At 47.1% G+C, this 21,747-nt stretch overlaps 1 protein-coding gene across 1 annotated transcript in view; it reads right to left on the minus strand.

Moving 5' to 3' along the window:
• Window positions 1–1,452: 1,452 nt before the first annotated feature.
• The window catches only part of FANK1 (fibronectin type III and ankyrin repeat domains 1), a 115,266-nt gene continuing 94,971 nt past the window's right edge, over window positions 1,453–21,747 (minus strand). Inside the window, exons 3-10 of the mRNA XM_060033854.1 lie at window positions 18,200–18,324; window positions 11,098–11,179; window positions 9,768–9,842; window positions 8,845–8,910; window positions 5,709–5,874; window positions 2,602–2,745; window positions 1,798–1,875; window positions 1,453–1,707 (exon numbers count right to left, since the gene is read on the minus strand). Of these exons, the coding sequence (XP_059889837.1) occupies window positions 1,561–1,707; window positions 1,798–1,875; window positions 2,602–2,745; window positions 5,709–5,874; window positions 8,845–8,910; window positions 9,768–9,842; window positions 11,098–11,179; window positions 18,200–18,324 (883 nt within the window). The 3' untranslated portion in view covers window positions 1,453–1,560. The remainder of the gene's footprint in view (window positions 1,708–1,797; window positions 1,876–2,601; window positions 2,746–5,708; window positions 5,875–8,844; window positions 8,911–9,767; window positions 9,843–11,097; window positions 11,180–18,199; window positions 18,325–21,747) is intronic.

The following is a 21,747-nucleotide window of genomic DNA, read 5'->3' on the forward strand; positions in this document are numbered from 1 at the left end:
AAGGAATGAAGTTGAGGTGAATGTCAGCATTGATCATGGTGGGGAGAAAAGGAGCCTTGGAACGTCGTGACGATGCTCTGATTTTTTAGAGATTTTTTTTTTTCTTTGTGGTACGCGGGCCTCTCACTGTTGTGGCCTCTCCCGTTGTGGAGCACAGGCTCCGGACGTGCAGGCTCAGCGGCCATGGCTCACGGGCCCAGCCGCTCCGCGGCATGTGGGATCTTCCCAGACCAGGGCACGACCCCATGTCCCCTGCATCGGCAGGCGGACTCTCAACCACTGCGCCACCAGGGAAGCCCTAGAGAGATTTTTAAAATCTATTCCAACAAATCTAAAGGAATAAGCATTTGTACGAAAGGTAAAACACTAGTGAAATATCTAAGGAGAGGACTGCGTAAGATCCACAGATCCAGTTCCTAAGGTGGACAGTCTAAGCTGTATGGAATAAAGCTGAGAACTGCCAACATCAAAAAACTGATGGTGTGTTTCTTCTCTGTGCCCTTCCCCCAGAGCTCTGGCACTTAAATAACCTTTTAATTGCTCTTTCCCTGCAGAGAAAATTCCAGTCCCGTGCAGACCTCTGTAGCTGGTCTTCTCCTGGGGTCAAGCTAACCAGCTTGTCTCTGGAGACGCGAAATGCATGCGGTCGGCTCGCTCCCCTCTTTGCTGATTTTTAAGTGTGTCTGCCAAACTAAAGCTCGAACACGTTTGTGTCTGAGCTCCCAACCAGCAGACCTGTTCAGTCCTACTTGTCTTAGAACTGAGTGATCAGCATCAAAACCCTTTCTGCTCCGAGGACTCGATGTAATAATATACTCCTCCTTTGGCAAAGTTGTCAACAGGCCAGCAGGCCGGCTCTTTCATTGTCCGGGCCTGAGTGTACGCAAACACATCCTCAGACAGGTCTGTTCTAAAAGGACTGCTCTAATGGAGCAGAATTGGAGTCTTGAAATATGCATCTTGTGCTTTGATGTGAGGCCAACGGCTGAGTGGAAAACTCTTCACGTGGCCTCCTGGGCTTTCAGGAGGAGCGTCTCTCAGGAGGGCGCACCAGCCTGACCACACGGCCTGGAAGGCCTTTGGTTGGGAAGGAAGGACATAATTAAAAACACATGGGAGAAGGAATTTCCATCGGGTCCTGGAGTGGCTCGGAGGACAGCTTGGAGGGCAGGAGCGGGAAGTGGGAGGCCCGTGTATGTTTGTGCAGCTCCGGGACATAAATATTTTGCTTCACGTCTAACTCCAAAAGGCCCGAGCACAAGAAAATATCCCCGTTCTACAGACGCCCGATGACGACACCACCACCACGCGTACTTAGGTCAAAAGATGTATTTCAAAGTGAGAACAGTCGTATGTTACAAAAGTACTGTGAATCTTCACCAAATAATTAATCAAACGTATAGCCCTCAAAGATGCAGAATTTCAGCTGTCTAGTTCAAGTCCCGTTCTGCTTCGTTTCACTTGGCTTTCGGAGGGAGGTAAGAGGTGCCCCGGTCAGCGAATAGATGACTTCTTCGGCATTTGCTTTTTTCTCATTTCTTCTAATAAGGAGACTACATTCTAGATAAACAAAAACAGGTGCATGTAATCCAAGGTTTGGGTTTTTTTGTTTTTTTTAAGTGCTGCAAAATGAGCCTCAAAGGGCAGAAAGAACATCCCAACCTTTCTGTCAAAAACTCTGGCCATTTCTAGGACACCTTTGCCAAACTGAAAGAGAAAACAAGAAAAATTCTTTTGTGTCTATGTTCTCTCCTCCTCACCAGGAAAAAATCCTTAGATGGAGATGGAGTTACATACCTCATTTTTCACACTTGCGTCTGCCCCTTTGTCAAGAAGTAACTGGACTAATTCTTCATGGTTATTCAGCACGGCCACCTAGGAGACAAACGGTGGGGGTGAGCGGAAGCGGGTGCCTGGTGGGACAGGTCCAGGACACCCACCAGCAGCACACTCAAGGGTCAGAGCTGTCTGGGACCGCTGTGGCTTTGCAGGACGGGTGCGTGGACCTCGCTGCACCGCCATGGCAGCTGCAAGGGAAGAGGAAAGGAAATCTGCTTTTCTCCATGTGGGATGACAAGTCCTAGGCCAAACCAGGACAGAGAACAGCACTTCTTTGTTTTGATCCTAAAATGGCCCCAGGGACTGGGGTTGGTAATCCTTCAAGAAAGCTGTCAAAAGACAACAAAAATACTAGAGTGACCCCCCCCACCCCCCAAAAAATGCTATGGTGACATCGTCATATCTTAATTCACAGGCCGATAGGGAATACACACGCAACCAAAACCCAGTGTTTTGTTTTGTTGCAGTACGCGGGTCTCTCACTGTTGTGGCCTCTCCCGTTGCGGAGCAACAGGCTCCGGACGCGCAGGCTCAGCGGCCATGGCTCCCGGGCCCAGCCGCTCCGCGGCATGTGGGATCTTCCCAGAACCGGGGCACGAACCCGTGTCCCCTGCATCGGCAGGCGGACTCTCAACCACTGCGCCACCAGGGAAGCCCCCCAGTGCTCTTGTGTGGCTGCACTCTCAAGAATTTCTGTTACAGGGCCAGCTCTGACCTTAATTCCACCTGTCAAGCCAGGCTGCTGTGTGTAGCAAGGCGTACCATGAGAGGGGTCTTCCCGTCTTTGTCTTTCATGTTCACATCTGCGCCTGCGTCAATCAGCAGAGAGGCGACCTCCTGGTTCCCCGAGACCGCAGAGACTCTCATGAGCGGGGTCCACCCCGAGCCAGCGTCTGTGGGGTCCACCTGGAGAGCCACAGGGAGAGTGGCTCTTAGCCCACTTTCTTTTCCTGAAAATCACTCATCAGAAACTTATAAAGCAATGTCTACTTGCCCAAATTCCCCCACAATTTAGATAGCAGTCTTTCTAGACCCGGTGAGAGTTGATTGGACCGTGATTTCAGTTCACATTTACACAGTGAGCAGCTGTGTTTGGGCCACTTTAGAGGGTGCTGAGAGGCCCCAGGAGGCCCCTCCCCACCCACTGGCATCTTCATTTACATTTTGTTCAAATGGAAAAAAGATGGGACAGAAAAATGAAATGTAATCACCTCCTCCTTGGCCCCGTGTGAGCCCTGCCTTATTTTCTCGTGCCTAACTTTCCTCGTCTGGTTTTTAAAGGGTGTCTGCTGCTTACTTTTAAGCGTCTTTGTAAGCGGCTTTAAATCCCTTCCGGAACAAGACAGTAATATAAACGCCCACCCTGATACTTACCAATAGGTATTCATTTTAAGCAGGAGAACTACAGCCGGAGCAAATACAAAGCAACTAGATCTCTTACCTGAAACCCAGTCTGAAAAGTCAGCCAACCTAAAGCCTCGTCCAAAATGTAGTTTGCCTGGTAGTAAGATGGGCCATTTCTAATAATCTGCCCGACATTAAGATCCTTCAGTTTCATGCTTTTTAAGACATATTCTAGAATAACGAAATGTAGATACTGCCTCCTCCAATCCCAACAAGGACCTCATCCATCCGTGAAGAGTGGTACCGAAGTAGACATATACACATGTGCACAGATGGACGCATGGATGCACACACAGGTCTAATTCAGAAGAATTACTTACAGAAGAATTACTCAGAGCTCTCTGCAGCTTTGGTATGAAGCATCAGACCGGAATAACAAACAAGGAACTGCCAGTAGGGCCTTAGGACCTTGCAGGTGGTTTGTGTGTATGAGATTAGCCACCGCAGCACCGTTAAGATGTGCAGCTCTTCCTCTTGCAAATAACAAATAACCTTTGGGCAGCAAGGTCCATTCCATTATATTTAAATAATAATAAAATAACCACCTCGTACTACGAGGTACTTTATGCATTTCCAATGCGCTTCCACACACATTTTCTCTTTGGTCCTGAGGGTGAAACAGGGGTAGCTATTTTTATTCCTGTTTACAAATGTTTAAACCAAATCTCAGAGAAGTCGAATACCTTCCCTGAGGTCACATGGCTCATTAAATGTAGAAATGGTTCCCCATGCAAATAACTCGCTCTCAGTATAGATCATTCGATTCGAGAAGAGGGTGACAGTGCCCCACTTTGCTCCCACATCCAACCCACTGTCTTCCAAAGCATCGGATCCACCACCTGCCAAGAACAGAGAGCGACTCGTGTTGATATCATCTACCAGCCACACAGAAATCTTTTGTGGACACATTTATGGAGTTCCAGTGCTACAGAAAAAGATGGAATTCACCCCAAATGAGTGTGTCCATAACTAAAGCCCAGAGAGACACTTCCAAAATTCCAGTATTACATGTTGATGGCAGAGACCTGCTCTTCTTTCAGCAAAGGTCAAACTTCATTTTCAGCTACAGACTTTTACTGGGTCCAAAGCATGAGCAGAATTCATCATAAACCAAACAAGAGGAATGTGGCTGTCACCACCACCCAAGGCAGGTGTGGGCCCTAACCACCAAGGCTGATACCTCTGACCTTTTGTGCGTGTGTCTAAAACAAAACAAGAAATGTAATAAAAGGGATTTATCTTGATTGAGGTTCTTCCTCCAAGGGGCCCTCTTCTCAGCCCTCTCAAAGCAGCAGCAGGAACCAGGGAGATCCCACAACTTAAGCCTTGCTTTTGCTCAATCACACTTCAGAGACAAACTAGGACAAATCTAGACATCTTCCGGGAGACATAACTCTTCTCCATCCGAGTTTATTTTCCAGGTCATCAGTTTAACTTCTCAGTAGCCTACACCATCTGGCAATCACAATTAGGAGAGAATTTTGTTCATCATTCCTTATTTCCATGCCCTGAAAATTTTATTTAACTTCTTTGAAATCTTCTAAAGTTTTCAAAGTTAGCAGCAATTACCCTAATGGAGCTAATTCTATTTGCCCATCTTCAAATATCTTTAGAAGAGTCCAAACAACTCTACTTCCACTTGCCAAGTAGAATTTGTGCTTTCTGATGACATGAAACCAGAATCAAACCAACATGCCTGCTTCAAAGCAAAGACACGAGAGCTGGAATATGCTCTATTCTTTTTTTTTGGCAGTACGCGGGCCTCTCACTGTTGTGGCCTCTCCCACCGCGGAGCACAGGCTCCGGACGCGCAGGCTTAGCGGCCATGGCTCACGGGCCCAGCCGCTCCGCGGCATGTGGGATCTTCCCGGACCGGGGCACGAACCCATGTCCCCTGTATCGGCAGGCGGACTCTCAACCACTGCGCCACCAGGGAAGCCCCTGCAATGCTCTATTCTTGATATAGTGTTTGCTCTTCGGAAGTTTTTTTTAATGACTAATCTTTAAAGCAAACCCAAGAATAAAAATAATCTAATTCTAAAAGCAATGAGCAGCAGTATGGCTGTAAGAGTTCTGAACATCTTGGTGCGTCCAGCACCTCCCACAGTATCTGGTGTGTTGTAGAGGCACCATCAAGCTTTGTTGGCGTAGGGAATGAACAAAGGAATCAACAAGGTAGAAGAAGCATCAGGTCCAGCTCTGGATTCAGCACTGTTTCTTTTTCCCCCACACGCGATGAACCTCCATGACAATCTGAAGCCTCATTAGCATAACAATTCTATAACGATCTTTTTTTTTTCCAAGGCTTCAGGAACTTTCTTGCTCATAAGTCAGAGAACTTTCTTTAGCATTTCTAGGTTCAACTAATCAAAAGACATCCACATAAGGCCCTGCTCGTCCTAAACCCTGTGGAACAGCATTTAGGTTCTTAACTCTACGTGTGTAGTTAACAAGGACAATCGTACCTCACAGCCGTCCTTTATCATCCACTCAATCACATTGCAGTGGCCTCCATCTGCAGCCCAGTGCAGAGCTGTACAGCCTCCTAGGTCTCTAGCGTCCCAGGAAGCACCGTGTCTTCGGAGGTATTTCACAACATCTAGGTGTCCTGCGTAGCACGCAAGCATTAGACTGCAACACACAGCAGAAGAAGCATTTGGCTATAAGTGGGGTCTCCACACTCAGGTCTACATTTACCCTCCCTGGCTTAAACCTAAGAGAGAAATCCTAATTTGGGTGGAAAAGCCATGAAAATTATTCACATAAAATGTATGTGTCTATCAACTGATGAATAGACACATTGTGGTATATCCATACAATGGAATATAATTTGGCCATAAAAAGGAAGTGAAGTACTGATATATGCTACAATGTAGATGAACCTTAAAACATTACGCTAAATAAAAGCCAGACGCAAAAGGCCACATAATATGATTTCATTTATATGAAATGTCCAGAATAGACAAATCCAGAGACAGAACTAGCAGGTTAGCGGTTGCTGAAGCTGGAAGGAGGAGATGGTAAGTGACTGCTAGCGAATACAGGGCTTCTTTCTGTGTTGATGAAAATCTTCTGGATTTATACAGTGATGGTGGTTACACAACTTTGTTCATATATTTTTAAACGCTGAATTGTACATTGTAGCAGAATGAATTTTATGGTATGTGAATTATACCTCCAAAAAATGAATAATCACTGTAATAGAGTAAAATGTTGGATTTAAAAACATCTACCAGTCCATGATGATATTCAGAAAAGAAAAAGAAAAAAATCTCATTGGACATTATTAGAGATAACTATTAAACCAATTCCTTACTCTAAATATTGGTACTTAAATAAACATTTATGTTGTCTTTATAGAATACCATGTAGTCCATCCCCAGTTGATGAGGGAAAGCTCTTGTTAACATAAGCCTACACAGCTAATAAATATGGGAGGAATCATGGAATTAGAAAATCACTTTTTGGCAAGTCCCAATTAAATAATTGATTCAGGCAAGGATCACAGTAGATGCTAAAATTTTTGGATGAACGTTTAATGGAGAACAGGATATTCACACTGTACTGAATTTCTAACCCATAGATTATTTTCTAATTGCAATGGGAAGCTATATCTTTACAAAGGAAAGACTTAGCTGTTACACGCTCACCAAAGGATGAGAAGTAGAAACACCAACTGGGGGGCAACCTGCATCACAGGCCTGACAGAGGCAAACTGAAGCCACAACACCAGCTCTGAAGTGCTCTCGCTAAAAGTGTTAACCTGAATCCAATCAAGCCTTTAAACCTAATTTTAACTTTATTGGAAATAATGAACAAGTTAAATGCCTCCTTCACACCTAGGAGACAACTGAGCAGATCAAGAATACAGGGCATCCTCTAAGATAATTGATCCCGTCTCCTCAAAAGTCATTGCTATAAGAAAAAATTTTAAAAATAATAAAAGAGACAGAGGACCAGTTACACACACACAGGCTTTTTTTCACCTTCAGTCTACTGATGGGAAGCATGAAGAAATTTCCTGATCTAGACATCCTTACCCTCCTGTATGATCCCTTAGCTAGGATGGAAGAGATACATAAATGTCTCCACATAAAGATGTACAAATAGCTTTCTTTCTATTAGATGTTATCAATAAGGCTATCCTCTGTAGCTTTCCAGCTTCCTCTCTGCTGTGGAAAAGTTCAAGGTTATTATCAGTACCTAGAAAATCTGAACAAGCTCATTGGTAGAACAGGCCAACCACAGAGGCTATTTTGGAGGTGATCTTTTAATAAATTTTCTAATTTCTTGTATGGATATTGGCTATTTTGGATGTTCTACTTCTTGAGTTGATTTTGATGGTTTAAATTTTCTCTAAAAAAGTACCCATTTCAATGATTTGATCAAATCTATTTTAGATGCAAGTGTACCACTTTCTTTTCATGCTTGAATTTGCTCTATACTGTTATGAATCCTTTCAGATTTCTAATTTTTTCTTTCCTCTGAGATTTACAAAATTGGTCCATTTTATTGTGTAGCTTTGGTTTAAGAGGTAGCTCTCACATTTCTCAACAATCTATTTTATAATCAATTTCTACTTTTTAAAAATTCTTCTCTTTCATACCTCTCAAGTTTTTCTTTTTTCTTTTTAAAATGGCACTATTATTTTTTCAAACTTCTTGAATTGATGGCTTAGTTCCAAAAAATACCTAAGAGTTATTTGAAAAACTACTGTTTAAACTTAAGTGATTTTTTTCAATGTTACTAAAATCTATTGCTGCACTATGTCCAGAGAGTGTGGTAGGTAGGCTTTCTGATTTTAGAAATTGATGTCCTCTTTGTGGCCTACCATATTTGATCAGTGTTTTGTAGCTACTCCTTACATACTAGTTTGCAGTGCATAAACCTTTGATCGGCACACATCACGTGACTGTAAGCTTCTTGAGCAAAGGCTTTGCATTTTATTCACTGTTCTACCCAAGTGCCAAGCACAGAGCCTGGCATGTGGTAGTCATTCAATAAATATTGGTTGATGTGAATTAATTAATTAAACTTAATTACTAGATTAGTGATTATTTTTAGGTCTTTCTACAACATCCTCTCATCATTGTAAGAACAAGTTTCCAAGTATCATGTTCTTTCCACAAACTTCTCCTGCAAGGCACTCAGCCCTTTCACCTCAGGGAAGTAACTGGGTTGTATCTTTGTGAATGCATTTTGCTTCCTTGGAAACACCGAAGACTTCTAGTTAACACAGTCAGGTGACATGAAATGAGAGCCCTATAGGGAGGTAAAAAGTGCCAGAGGCACTTACAACCAAATGCCCAGCACATGGCTGGAGAAAACTGCTTCAATAACTATCACTTACTGAGCGCTTAGTGTCTGCTGGGCTCAAGCTAGGGAAGGCAGATGCATTATAATGGATATCCCCCAAAATACCCTGTTGAGTGGAAGAATAAGTGGACAAGTGAATAAGCCAGTTTTTGAGTTGCCATCGTTCCTTTGAGACCTATCACCTCTCAGTACTGTCAAAAGAAACAAGAAAATATTTGGGTAAATCAAAAACCCAAGCCTAGTAACACAAGTATGGGAACAGTTTAGGGCATGTTCCATACCTACCTGTCTTTGCCACTTCCATTCTGCAGGTTCACATCTGTGCCGTTAGAAACGAGGATTTTCACAAGCCTAAACAAGACAAATTTCAGAGTCGCTGGATAAGCAGCTTTGATGAATAGGAACCCACGATAACCCAGTAAAAATGAACGACTCTATATTTAAGACCTGTCCTGGCAACTCTCTCTTCTCCATCTTCAGAGGCAGCTGGCTTTAAAGACAGGGCATTACGAAACCAAGAAACTGCCTCTCCACACCAAAAAAAAAAACAAACAGTTTTTCACCCTTTATGTGAATTAGTCATTGAAAACAAAAAACTATACCACATGAAACAAGTTAGACTATGAAACTAACTCACTCTCACTTTAATGACCATTGGAAATACATTTTCAAATGGTAGAATCTGATGAAAATCCATTTCTATTTCTTTAAAAATGGCATTTTAGTTAAATATAAATATGTTGGAAAAAATAAGCTCTTAATATTTATGTGTATCTCCATGAGGAGTAGAGAAAATAGATTGTGTCAGTGGAAATTATATCTGAGCAAACCTATCAGGGAAATTTGTTTTCTAGAATGAATATCCCTCCCCCTTTTTTTTTTCTTTAAAGAAATTCACATTCTAATAACCAGTTTTCCCAGGACATATAAAATACCTTGCAAAATGTAATTTAAATGGCTACCTCTCTTCCTTATCACATGATTATACATTTTTATACCCTCTCCTGCATGTTGTGTGACTTTATGATAAAAGCAGCTGAGCTTCTGTTCAGCCCCTACATGGCTCAATTTTGGAAAGAGAACTGAAGCTGGGTTCCCCCCCTCCCCCACCGACGGCCCTTCCCCTCCCGTCCCCGTCCTGAGAGGAGCCTTTGGGAGGAGCGAGGGGCTCAACCCCTCGCTAAGGGATGCAGAGGGAAGCACCGTACCTGGTGTATCCTCTCTGGGCAGCGACCATCAGAGCGGTAAAGCCAAACTTATTGGGAACATCAACCTTCACGTTGCTTGGGGGAAACACAGAGGGAAAAAAAAGAGATGAACGTGCCCACACGGCTCCCTGTGGATTCACAGCTGACTTCTCTTTCAGGGCACAGGTGGTTAAAATGGTTCATTTTCCTGAAAATTCCAGTTCCTTCTGCACCATTAAGTTTTTGTTGTCTTAGACTGCCCTGCCTAATGTTTTAAAGGATTCAAATTCACAAGGAAAGAAGAGGAAATTGCTGTAATTTCACTTAAAATAGGCACTTCCTTCAATTCAGAACCATTACGTAATCTGCTAAAATCCTCTATGAAGAGCACGGCCCCTCTAAACTAGCGGGGGACACAGTGGCTTCACTGCAGGCTCTCAGCTCCACCCAACACCAGCCTGGTCCCCACTGCACCCACTGGGCATAAAGCACTGCTGCTCAAAGAAGAAAGCCCAGCTCTTCGGGCTTCCCTGGTGGCTCTGTGGTTGAGAGTCCGCCTGCCGATGCAGGGGACGTGGGTTCGTGCCCCGGTCCGGGAAGATCCCACATGCCGCGGAGCGGCTGGGCCCGTGAGCCATGGCCGTTGAGCCTGCGCGTCCGGAGCCTGTGCTCCACGACGGGAGAGGCCACAGCAGTGAGAGGCCCGTGTACCGAAAAGAAAAAAAAGAAAGAAAGAGAGCCCAGCTCTTCAATAGCAGCTTAGAAGCTGTGGCGTTTTTCGGGAACCTTCTCCAACTTACAGAGCCTCAATTCACACATGACTTGTCTTCTAAGGCACTCAACACTATCAATTCAAAAACGATCTAGATAACGTTGTCCTGTTTTCATTTGGGAGATAGCTTCAAGTATCTCATTGGCGGCAACTGTATTCAACATTTTCCCTCTAGGGTTTTATCAGCCTTTTGAGTTAGAAACAGCCGATTTAGTGATTCCTTAATTTCACCAGGAATTAGACGCGGGCATTTAGGGGCAAAATTTGCCTAAATGCTACGGCATATAAGCAAGAGTCATAAGTTACTTCTGGGAAGAATATACGACACCCAGACTTGTCGTATCTGTTTTCAATGTTCATTAAATAATGACAAAATATACCATTTACATGGGGCTGTCTACGGTCACCTTTAAGAGCCATGCTGCACTCACACCAGTCACCTGAGATCAATTTTGGAGCCAGTTTCAAAGCCGTGGGCAATTTTAGGAAAATAAAGTTAAGCTGCATGAACGCATTTCTAAACACTTGCTGGGCATTTAAAAAAAAATTTTAAGTTTTTAAAAGGCAGAGCTCTCTCACCCTCCTTGTAGTATTCGAAGCAGCAAATCTTCATCGTTCACGTTGACAGCTCTGTGCAAGTGTTCACTACTTATGGGTTCTCCTGAAGAAAGTAGATGGAAAGCAGTCATCCAAAATATAATGAAAGAAGGTTCATTCCAGCTCTATTCCTCCTGTGGCCTTGAGTGGAAGTTCACGTTCACCTTCAAGAAGGCACTTGGCAATTCCGCTGAGTATCTCTTACATGACATACTCCACTCCTACTGAAAATAGACCTCGTTTTCACAGATTAAGAGAAGAACATTTAGATTGTCCTAAAGGCTTGGGACATTTTCAAGTTATAAAAGTACCGCTGTGTGTATGTTATTTTGATATTTGAAAATAATCCTTTCAGATTTCAGAAGACATAATAAATGTCCCTTACGAGCAAGGGAAAGCCCCACCATCGTCACGACGTGCGGGTTTTGTTTGCCAAGGAGTCGCTAAACTGTGCGAACGACAAACGATAAAAGACAGATTGCTTTAACGTTGGAAATCCACAATTTCAGTCCTTCCCAGGAACATAACATTCACATTGGCCTTGCCTCCTGTGAGCTTGTGGAGGCAGAAGGGCTCATACCTGGAGAGGCAGAACATTGTGAGAAAGCCTGACTGTGGGAGCGAGCCTGCCAAGTGGAGAAAAGCAGGCGAGGGATTCTGAGAAACAGGAAAGGAACAATGGGAAGAGGGGCAGCCCTTCGTGCACTAACTCCTCGTGGAAGAGAAGGGGGCAGGAGTCCAAAACTGAGCAGTGTGTGAGCTCAGGACCGAGTGAAAGAAGCCCGTCCATCAGGATGTTTACTTCGTGGCTTCACTTGGTTCACCTTCCATGACGTTCTGACGTTTTGGATGATTAGGATTAAGTTTAAATGAAACAATACAAGTGAAGTGCTAGACTAGCACGTGTACGTCGTAAGTATCTGTTGTCAAGGTGAGAGTAACAGAACAGCAGCTGCCCCGGTCCCACCTTTCTCTCCTGCCTGGTGCCCAGCCCCCTCCCACACTTAGCACCCTACCGGCCTTCACAGGCATCGAGCTGATAACCCCCGGCTTCGGCCATCTCAAAAAGGCTCTTTCACTTATTCAACAAATGTTTCATTTTTTGGTGGTGGCGGGGTTTTTTGGCCGCACCATGTGGGATCTCAATTCCCTGACCGGGGATCAAACCCGTGCCCCCCAACAAAGGTTCATGTATACCTTACGTGCCTAGTCTTGACACTGGGAGCCCCAGAGAGAATGAGACACGCATGTCCCTCTCTTGCCCTTCACACTGCAGGGCCCACTTTCAGCTGTTACTATTCTCAACCCTGAAAGAAAACATCCCCTCCACTCTATCCTCCCACCGCAACCCCAGACTAGCCCCTGGGGCTCACCCCGCCCCTTAACCTCCCTCTTACAGTCTGGCCTGCAGAGGCCGCCGGCCGTCTCAGCCAGTGGGGAAGTAAAATTCCCAGTCCCTGCTCCTCACGGTGGAAAAACTCTGGGACGCCAGTTCCCAGGCACAGGAGCCGAGTTTCTCCTGGTTTCCATGGAGGATTTTTCGCTGGACAAAGTACAAACCGGGAAACAGTGGGGCAGAAGAATGAAGAGATCCCTGTCAGAGTGACCTTTAGCTGATACCCTTTTCTTCTGTTCTGGTAAAAATAAATTCAGGCCAAGTTAAAACTGTTTTGAAATAACAATTTTGTCTGCTTCAGCTTGCCAATCTCCTCAAGATGTCTTAGCTACATTATACTTCCTTTTCATCATTCCACACATAGTTTTAGACCAAAAGCCTCAAATAAATGTATCATGATAACCCACCAGAGGACAAGGCCCACGGCAGTCCCTGGCCTTCTGAGGGAGGTCATAGCTTTCACGAGGGGCTCTGGGAGGGGGCAGACTTTTGCCCCCCTGGAGGACATTTGGTGAAGTCTAGTGACATTTTTGGTTGTCACAACTTAAGGATTGGTACTACTGGCATCTAGTGGCTGGAGGCCAGGGATACCTCTAAACATGCTACAGACAAGGGGCAGCCCCAGTCACCAACCACGCAGATGCTGAGAATCCCTGCACTAGAGGCATACGGACTTAACAGGACCCACACTTTAGTGCGCAAATGAAACCCATGGAAAGTTCCTCTTCCCTCTCACTTCCCAGAAAGGAGGAGAAGGATGGTGTGGTGGGAAAGTCTTCATTATCCCACCAAACGGCCCCTACTTCTGTGACTCTCAAACGTCAACTGCCACTAAAAACGCCAAAATAAGTGATTTGCACAGAATCATCTAGAAGGACATAGGAAGCTCATCCTATTTCTACTGAATTTTAAAGTATGGTATCCTAACTAGTTCCAATTAACTAAGCTGCCTCTAGAACTTCACATGATGCTTTTAATCTCCTTCAGACCACAAAACAGGGCCAGAAAGGCTGAGTGAGTTGTCCAAGGTCACCCAGATAGGAGGGGGCAACATCAGAGCTCAAAGGGAGGTCTTCCAAAAGGCCACACTCCTTCGTTTGGGGCTTAATAGATGTCAAGGTAGCTGACCAATCCGTTCTATGCTTCCGCTCTTACTAAATTTTGTATACAAGCGGACATCTTAAATACACACACATGAACCCCCAGCCCCTGCAAAGTGCGAAGTGCAAGGGGAGGCCTAAAGCTTAGAAAGCTTCGGAAAAGTGCTAACTTCTTGGGGTTTGAGGGAAAGCTCTGAAAGCACACGCAGCACCCAGCACATTACGCCCTGACCACCTCAGGCCACATCATCCCTCCTGCCTGCCCAGCATGGCTCTCCCGGTACGGGCACTTCCCATCCTACCCAGGGAGCTCTGCGGCGTGCAAATATCAGAAAACAGAATAAGTTCATTTCGTGCTTAGAAGCTTGAGGACCGTGCATAGCAGAGACCAGGGTATCTTGATTTTATGGTATCATGTCAATAAATGTATTGCCTGTTCCAGTTTCTGCGAGGGGTCATCAGCGCTCTCCCAACTTATTCTGGGTTCAAAGGGACATCTCACGGAAGAGAAGGAAAACAACATAATTGTTCATCATTCCCTGCTTGCTGAGTTCCAGCAAAGGGAAGCAATAACTATCATTGGGGCATGAAAGCTCTTTCTCAGCATTAACTCATTAACCCTCTCAGACCCCTGCCAGGAAGGCAACGAGGTACTGAGGATGGCCGCCAGCCCAGAGAGGAATCAACCAAGGCACGACAGAGCCTCACACGTTACAGGAATCTGACAGAGAACAGAAAAGTGCAGAGGCTCTTGTGTGCAGGGCAGAGTTCTTCCTACTCCCACTTTAGGCGGGAGTCATGAAGAACAGAGGGGACATGCCAGGGTGAGCAGAACGTTCCAGTCCTCTGCCCCCGAATCCTTCGAGACATTGTGGGCCTGGCCCAAGGGACTGCTATCAATAAGTGCAATGGAATATGGAAAAGGCAGGCTTTGCCTCTGTGGGTTTGTTTTTCTAATGTTTACCAGGGTGTCACAATTATTACAAACACTGAACCGATGCTGCCCGTGGTGAGGACGCCCGTCATCGAGCAGGACCACAGGAGGGGACGCCTGGCGAGGGGTTGGGGGGGTGCAGAGAGGTCTTTGGGAAACCACTGCTCACGCTCTGCAAGAGGGTCATTTAGCTGCACATGTCCCGACAGATACTAAAATGTGGTGATAATGCCTTCCTTGGTGGAATTTAAGTCTCTATTAAAAACAGTGAATAAATGATGAGCTCACTGGCAAAAAATATTTGCCAATTAACAAGCAGCAGCTGTTTTCCTTTCTTTTTAAGGGCCCAGCTGATTAAAATTGCAGGCTGCCTCATTTAAACGAGAGTCTCATGTCCTTTACCTGGGGGGGAAAAAGAAGGCTGAGCATCCTTTATTCAAAGTACATGCTTTTGTGATTCATTAAAGCACTTTCTAGCCGAATGCAAATGATCAACCCACAGAAGCATTTTCACTTGTTTTATAGAACGCGCACATTTTTAATTCTTTGTTTAGCCTGATCTGCCTCCTTAAGAGAGTCTGCTTTGGACACGGTAAGAGCAGCAGCCTGAGGAGCAGCAGGCAGAAGCGAGGGTTACCTGGTCCTTCCCACCCAGGAGAGCGTCCTAAGGTTGAGAGCGCATCCTGGCTGCAGGCACGTGTGCTGTGACCTGACACTCGGCTCCCAGGGCCTCACCAGGACCCTCATCCCCGGCCCACCCTCGTCCCCGCAGGAGGTCTTGTCTGATGAGCCACGGAAGCCACGGGCTGCAGGGACAAAGGCCTTGGACCAATTTTCCCCGGCTGCCTCGCAGAAGCAAGGAGAAGGCGCACCTGGCCTGCAGGCACCACCCTCGTCAGCTGACAGACCGAGCGCTGCGCCGGCCTCTGCCTTCCTAGAAGAGCTCCAGATGCTGCCCTGACCCCATGTGACCTCTGGCCAAAGGCCCAGGAGCCCCTGCCCTGGCTTTGATGTGGTATGAAGGATCCTAGGGGCCGCCTACCGCAACTGGCTCTATGCCCAGTTCACCCTCACCCGGCAGGTTCAGGGGGCCTCTCCCCAGCCAGTGACAACCAGACCCATCATCTCCCAAGAGACAGGAAGGCAAGCTGAGCCAATCAGACCTCCTCCTCCTCCCAGTACTGACTGGGGGCTTTTCGTTCGCCATCCATCCAACCGTTTCTTAAGGATCTTCTATAACTAGACATGACCGACCCATCACCCTGGCCCCTCAGGAGCATGCACGGTAGGTGGAAGACAAAGAAGATGAACGAATACGTAAAATAAGAGGCAAAGGAGCGTTACTAGAGGTGGTGAGACAGCGCCCTGTGCGGGAGCGGAGCAGCGTGCAGAGCAAACGAGGGGAAGCCACACGAGGAATGGCCTGGAACAGAGCTCTGCCCCGGAGTGGGCGCGGTAGGCCCAGCAGTGGGGAGGGAGGGCACCCCAGAATGCAGGGGCAGAGCCAGAGGAGTGCAGCAGTGGCTGGGGGTGGGGGGAACGGGAGGGAGCCCAAAGGCGGCCCAGAGGAGCTGCCCTCCAGAGCCTCTTTCCACACGCTGGGCTCCCTTTGCCCACTTTTCTCCTGCCCCCTCTCCTCCCTTCTCTGTGCCTTCCCTCAACACACAAAGAAGTAAGGCACTGCCTTCTTTTCTTACCCCTAAAAACTCCAGGAGCTCAATATCTCCCATAGAAAAGCAAATGCTTTCACCCTCACCAGATTCGGGGCCAAGCCCTCTTTCCTGACCTGCATCTCTGGAACCGACCATTTCACATCAAAAGTCTCCTCTGAAACTCCATTTCTCCACGGCTAGCTGAGCACTGTTTGGGGGCGTATATGGCATCACCACCCTCAGCTTTAACTAAATTCTCAGTTCGCTAAACTGAGATCCAATCCCCTAATGCCTTGTTTGCAACGGAAAGTGTTATGAACCAACTCAAAATCTGAATTACCTTTCATCTGCACAAAAATGTCCATCAGTAAATGCCTAAAGGACACGACTGAAAGTCACAGAAAAAAAAAAATATATATATATATATATATGTATACAAGCCAAATGCTACATTGACTGAAATTTTAAAATAATGTTTAACTCACAAAAATTTTAAATAATGTTTAACTCCCTTTGTGCAATCAAAAAGAGATTTGTCTGGGGGCTTCCCTGGTGGCGCAGTGGTTGAGAATCTGCCTGCCAATGCAGGGGACACGGGTACGAGCCCTGGTCTGGGAAGATCCCACATGCCGCGGAGCAACTGGGCCCGTGAGCCACAACTACTGAGCCTGCGTGTCTGGAGCCTGTGCCCCGCAACAAGAGAGGCCGCCATAGTGAGAGGCCCGCGCACCGCGATGAAGAGTGGCCCCCGCTTGCCGCAACTAGAGAAAGCCCTCGCACAGAGACGAAGACCCAACACAGCAAAAATAAATAAATTAATTAATAAACTCCTACCCCAACGTCTTCTTTAAAAAAAAAAAAAGATTTGCTTGTATTTTCGGTGGGTGGGTATTTTCAGAAGTGGAAAACACTTCTGACCGTTTTAATCTTCACAATATTCTAGTTCAAAGACGGCACTTCATACACACACACCTTCAGAATGTTTTAAAATACCAATCACAGGGGCTTTCCTGGTGGCGCGGTGGTTAAGAATCTGCCTGCCAATGCAGGGGACACGCGTTCGAGCCCTGGGCCGGGAAGATCCCACATGCCACGGAGCAACTAAGCCCGTGCGCCACAACTACTGAGCCTGCGCTCTAGAGCCCGCGAGCCACAGCTACTGAGTGCATGTGCTACAACTGAGCCTGCACTCTACAGCCCGCGAGCCACAACTACTGAGCCCATGCGCTGCAACTACTGAAGCCTGCGCGCCTAGAGCCCATGCTCCGCAACAAGAGAAGCCACCGCAATGAGAAGCCCGTGCACCACAAGGAAGAGTAGCCCCCACTCGCCGCAACTAGAGAAAGCCCACGCGCAGCAACAGAGACCCAACGCAGCCAAAAATAACTTAATTAAAAACAAAAATTCTTTAAAAAAAAAAGAAAGAAAATACTGATCCCAGAAAATATTTGCACCCTTAGATCTGCCCTGGGCAAAGGATGCGGCCTCTGTCCCCACCTCTGTGTGGGCCCCCTCCCCGCGTCCTGTGGACAGAAGCAGCGCTGTTCGCTGTTCACTGTTCCTCACCCACAGGTTCCCAGGGATCAACTTGACACTTGCTGTGTCAAGTCTTGACGGATACACTGAAGCTGTCCAAAAGGGACGAAACGCTGAGTGGACCTCTCACCTGAGGTCGCCCGGGGGGCAGCCTGTTTCTCCGCGTGGGAACCCTTGCTCGGCCCGCACCCTTCTGGCCCATTTCCTGAGAAAGGTGACTCCATCCTTTTTTCCTGAACGTGCCCTCCCAGGGAAGCGCTGGCTCAAAAACAGCTCCTGCATTTGTTCAAGCGTAATTCAACCTCCCTTATGTGACGGCCAGGCCCAGCCAGTGAACAATGTTATCACAGTGCTTAGAAATGGAACGGTTTCTGTTTCCGGCAAGGCCGAGCACAAAGCAGAATACCTTCACCTTCACATTGCTTGTCACCTTTAGACAAATGAGTTTCGAGTTCTGCATACTCACTGGTCGTAGATACTGAGACCACCGGGCTGTACTCATGCTCTCCGGAGGGGCTGGTGACCTTCAGTCGAAACCTGTACAGCGTCCGTGGGTCCAGACCTTCCACAACATGCTTAGTCGCATATCCCCTAGACGGAAGGAGACACACGTGATGATGACACCAGGTAATCGGGGCAGCGTCCTCTGAAAGGTATTAGAAGGGAGAGTGGAAGGGATTTCTGAGCACTGTCTACCCCCGGTACACAGCTGACCCTGGTGGCTGTCCGTCTCTCACCCTGGGCTGAACTCTTGAGCACGGAGGACAGGACAGGCGTCCACCCCTGCCCGGCAGGTGCCCTCGATGCCGCAGCCCCCCTCCCCCAGGGCGACGCACAGCTGGCTCGCGATTTTGTACTTTGGAGAAATGATCACGTTAACCCATGATTTTTTTTTGTCCTCATATGGCAAAGTTTCACAATTGAAAGCTAAGCTCGGCAGTCCAAGTAGCACATACGTGACTGCTGAGTGCGGTCTTCGGGTGGATGGGCGCCGCTGTGTACCTACTGCGGGCAAAATCCCACTGCAGGGAGAGGGCGTGACTGGTCGGAGCCCCCGAGCAGCTGGGGAGGTGGGCAGCACAGAAATGACTCTCCTATCACGCCACACGGTCAGGTTCACCTAGGAAAACGTTTGTGGGAAGCAGGTGCTGAACACTTGGAGAGCAGAAAACTGATTAGAGGCTGCGATGGAAACCTGCAGGCCCCCAGGCAGAAAGATTTGAGTTGGATCGTTTGGAGCTGAAAAACGAGCACCAGGAAACGCAGGCGGGCAGTGCTGCCGGCTCAGGAGACGCTGAGACCCAGTAAAGGCGCCGAGACCCTGGCCCTCTGGTCACGAAGCAGGGCCTGGGGGTCTGGTTTTGACTTGCCACACTTTCTAGGATACCAGGTCTCCAAAGGTCCCAGGAGTTGTATGTCTATCCCAACAGTCCCAAAATCTCAGCTCCCTTTGCTGCCGAAAACCTTTATTAGCATCTGCTTAAATTCCACGTATCTCTTTTCGAAGGCTTCATCTAAATCTTTCTCTCCTTACACCTCAAAGACTTGATCTGTATGTGTGCAGGGTGGGTGGAGAGGGAGTGCGGATGTGCTGTCTCCAGCTCTTTTCTTCTTTCCTGCTTCCACACCCGGCCCAGGCCCTGCCGTCCTCCCTTCAGGACACTCTCCACAGCCCCTTGGAGGCCAGGCTTACCACTTTTTTTCCCATTTTCTGTCTATAACGTTCCCTTCATTCTCAGAAGACTTGTACAGAGGCCAGAATCATACTTCGGGGTTCACAACTAATCTTTCAAAAATATTGATGTGCTACCTAAATATGTATACATCAATTCCTTTCCATGCAACTCACCAAACCTATCTAGTGCCCACTACCTGGGAGGGGCTGGGCTGGGCTGGGGATGCAGCCCTGGACCAGTTCAGGGCCGAGATGCATCTGTCAACTCTTGCTGATGGGTGCAAGAACAGGGGCAGTCCAGGACAGTGAGGCGTGACAGCTGCATCAGGCTGAAATGACAGCGCTGGAGTTGCCATCATTACTGATAAACCCACTGGAAAAGTAGTGTCTCCCCAAAGATGCAGGCACAGTGCCCAGTGCATAGACAGCCAAGCCCACCATTGCTCCAGGGGGAGGAGAATGCTTCAGGATAGTTTAAGACGACCCAGAAGGCCTTCTAGCTCCCAAACTCACCCATCAGACAAGCAATTCCTCTACCGTGAGGAGTGAGTGAGGGGAGAGGGGGCCCCAAAGCATGTCCTTAGCAGAGAGGCCTCTGATGTAAAGTGAGACATGGGGCAAGCAACTTCCAGAACAGACAGGAGGATAGGCAGGGGAAGGAAGGACCCAGGCAGTCTGAGAAAGCCACGTGGACTGGAAGGACAAGGAATCCAGGGGAATGAATGGTTAGGTGAGAGCAAAGGGTAACTGACAGAAAAATCTAGTGCCGGGTGATCAGGCAGGTCTGGATCTGTGCTCCTGAGAGGAGTCTCAGCTCAGAGACCTGGAGGACCATGTTTGAAAACAGGAAATGATTTCCAAAGACCCTTTGCCCTTTGCGTTTCTCTCCCTTTGTTGATTATCCAAAACATAAAATTTTAAGCTGAAATGAAGTCCAGAATACTCGGAGATCCCCCTTTTCTGCATCACAAGTTACTCCAGGCACCAAAACCTAAATGACTTCTTGGGCAGAGCTCTAACTGAGCCAAGAAGAAGTTGCGGGCTGGGGGGGGGGGGGGGGGCGGGGGACGATGAGGCCCTTCTGACCTTCGCCTGTGTTCTCCTGCCCTTCAAGGGTGGATGCAGCCCTCTTCACTGAGACTACCCTTCCTTGAAGCATATTTCTCTCCACCTAAAGAAGCCACGTCAGTCAAGGTGGCCTTTAGCTACCCCTCCCATCTTGCAGCTGCACGTACTCTTCCCACAGTTAAGAGTCAAATTCCTCTCCCCTTAAATAGGATGGGATGTGGCCAAGGGATGCTATACAATTCTGGGCCCAGCCCTAATACTCCTGGCAGCTTCTGCTCTTGCTCCCTTGGAAGCCAATTGCATGTAAAGATGTTCAACTTCCCCACTGGAGGGACACGTTGCCTGGTGAGAGTCACTGGAAGATGCCAGACAATGAAGGAAAACACAGGAGCCCGGTCAGCCGCCCACTGTCCCCACTGCCCCAGCAGAGGCATCAGACACATGAGTGACACCACTCGGATCCTTCAGCCCCAAAAGAGCTGCACCAGCCAAGATCACGTGGAACAGAGACTTGCCCTCCCCACGCTGCCCAAATTGTAGGATCATGAGCAAGCGTGTATTTTACACTTTGACCAAAACCACTAAGTTTGGGACAGTTTGTTACGCAGCAGTAGATAACTGATACATCATGTACCAACAACAAAGAAACTATAATAAAGACAATTAGGAAATGATACCGACAGCCTTAAGAAGCCGAAAAAACAGAAGTGTTAAAACTAGAGACAAATATATTTACCATGAAAGAAAAGGCTCTGAAACCAAGACAAATGTTCAGAAAAACTTCATGGTCTAAAAAAAAAAATAACAACAATAAACTAAAATATATCAGCTTAGCACAAAGTAATCTTGTGAGTGGGTGGGTTTTATTGTTACATGAGCAGAGGTGCAGAACTATAGCTATTTGAATCATAGAAACTGAGCCCTCAATTTGTGGCATCTGAAAAGATCTTTAGGAGCTCAGTGAGACTACAATGCTCAAACCTCAATGGAATTTAATTGCCAGGTGGCAAAGACTTAACATAGGTTTAGACCAAAATAAAACTAAAAGGGCCCCCAATAAAATCCAATGGTGCTAAACGTCATAAGATCACCATGAAGCAAACAGCACCTTCATAACCCCTGGAAAGATAAATTACAGAACCATCTGAGAAAACAGATGCCACTGGGCACAGTGATTGGAGGCTGGAGGCTCTCACAGCATCAGTAGAGTGGCCCCACGGAGAGGACCAGAGACACAGCTGCCCACTAGGGTCCTCCACGACTACAATGCA

Source organism: Delphinus delphis, chromosome 16 (genome assembly GCF_949987515.2).
Source record: "Delphinus delphis chromosome 16, mDelDel1.2, whole genome shotgun sequence".
NCBI lineage: Eukaryota > Metazoa > Chordata > Mammalia > Artiodactyla > Delphinidae > Delphinus > Delphinus delphis.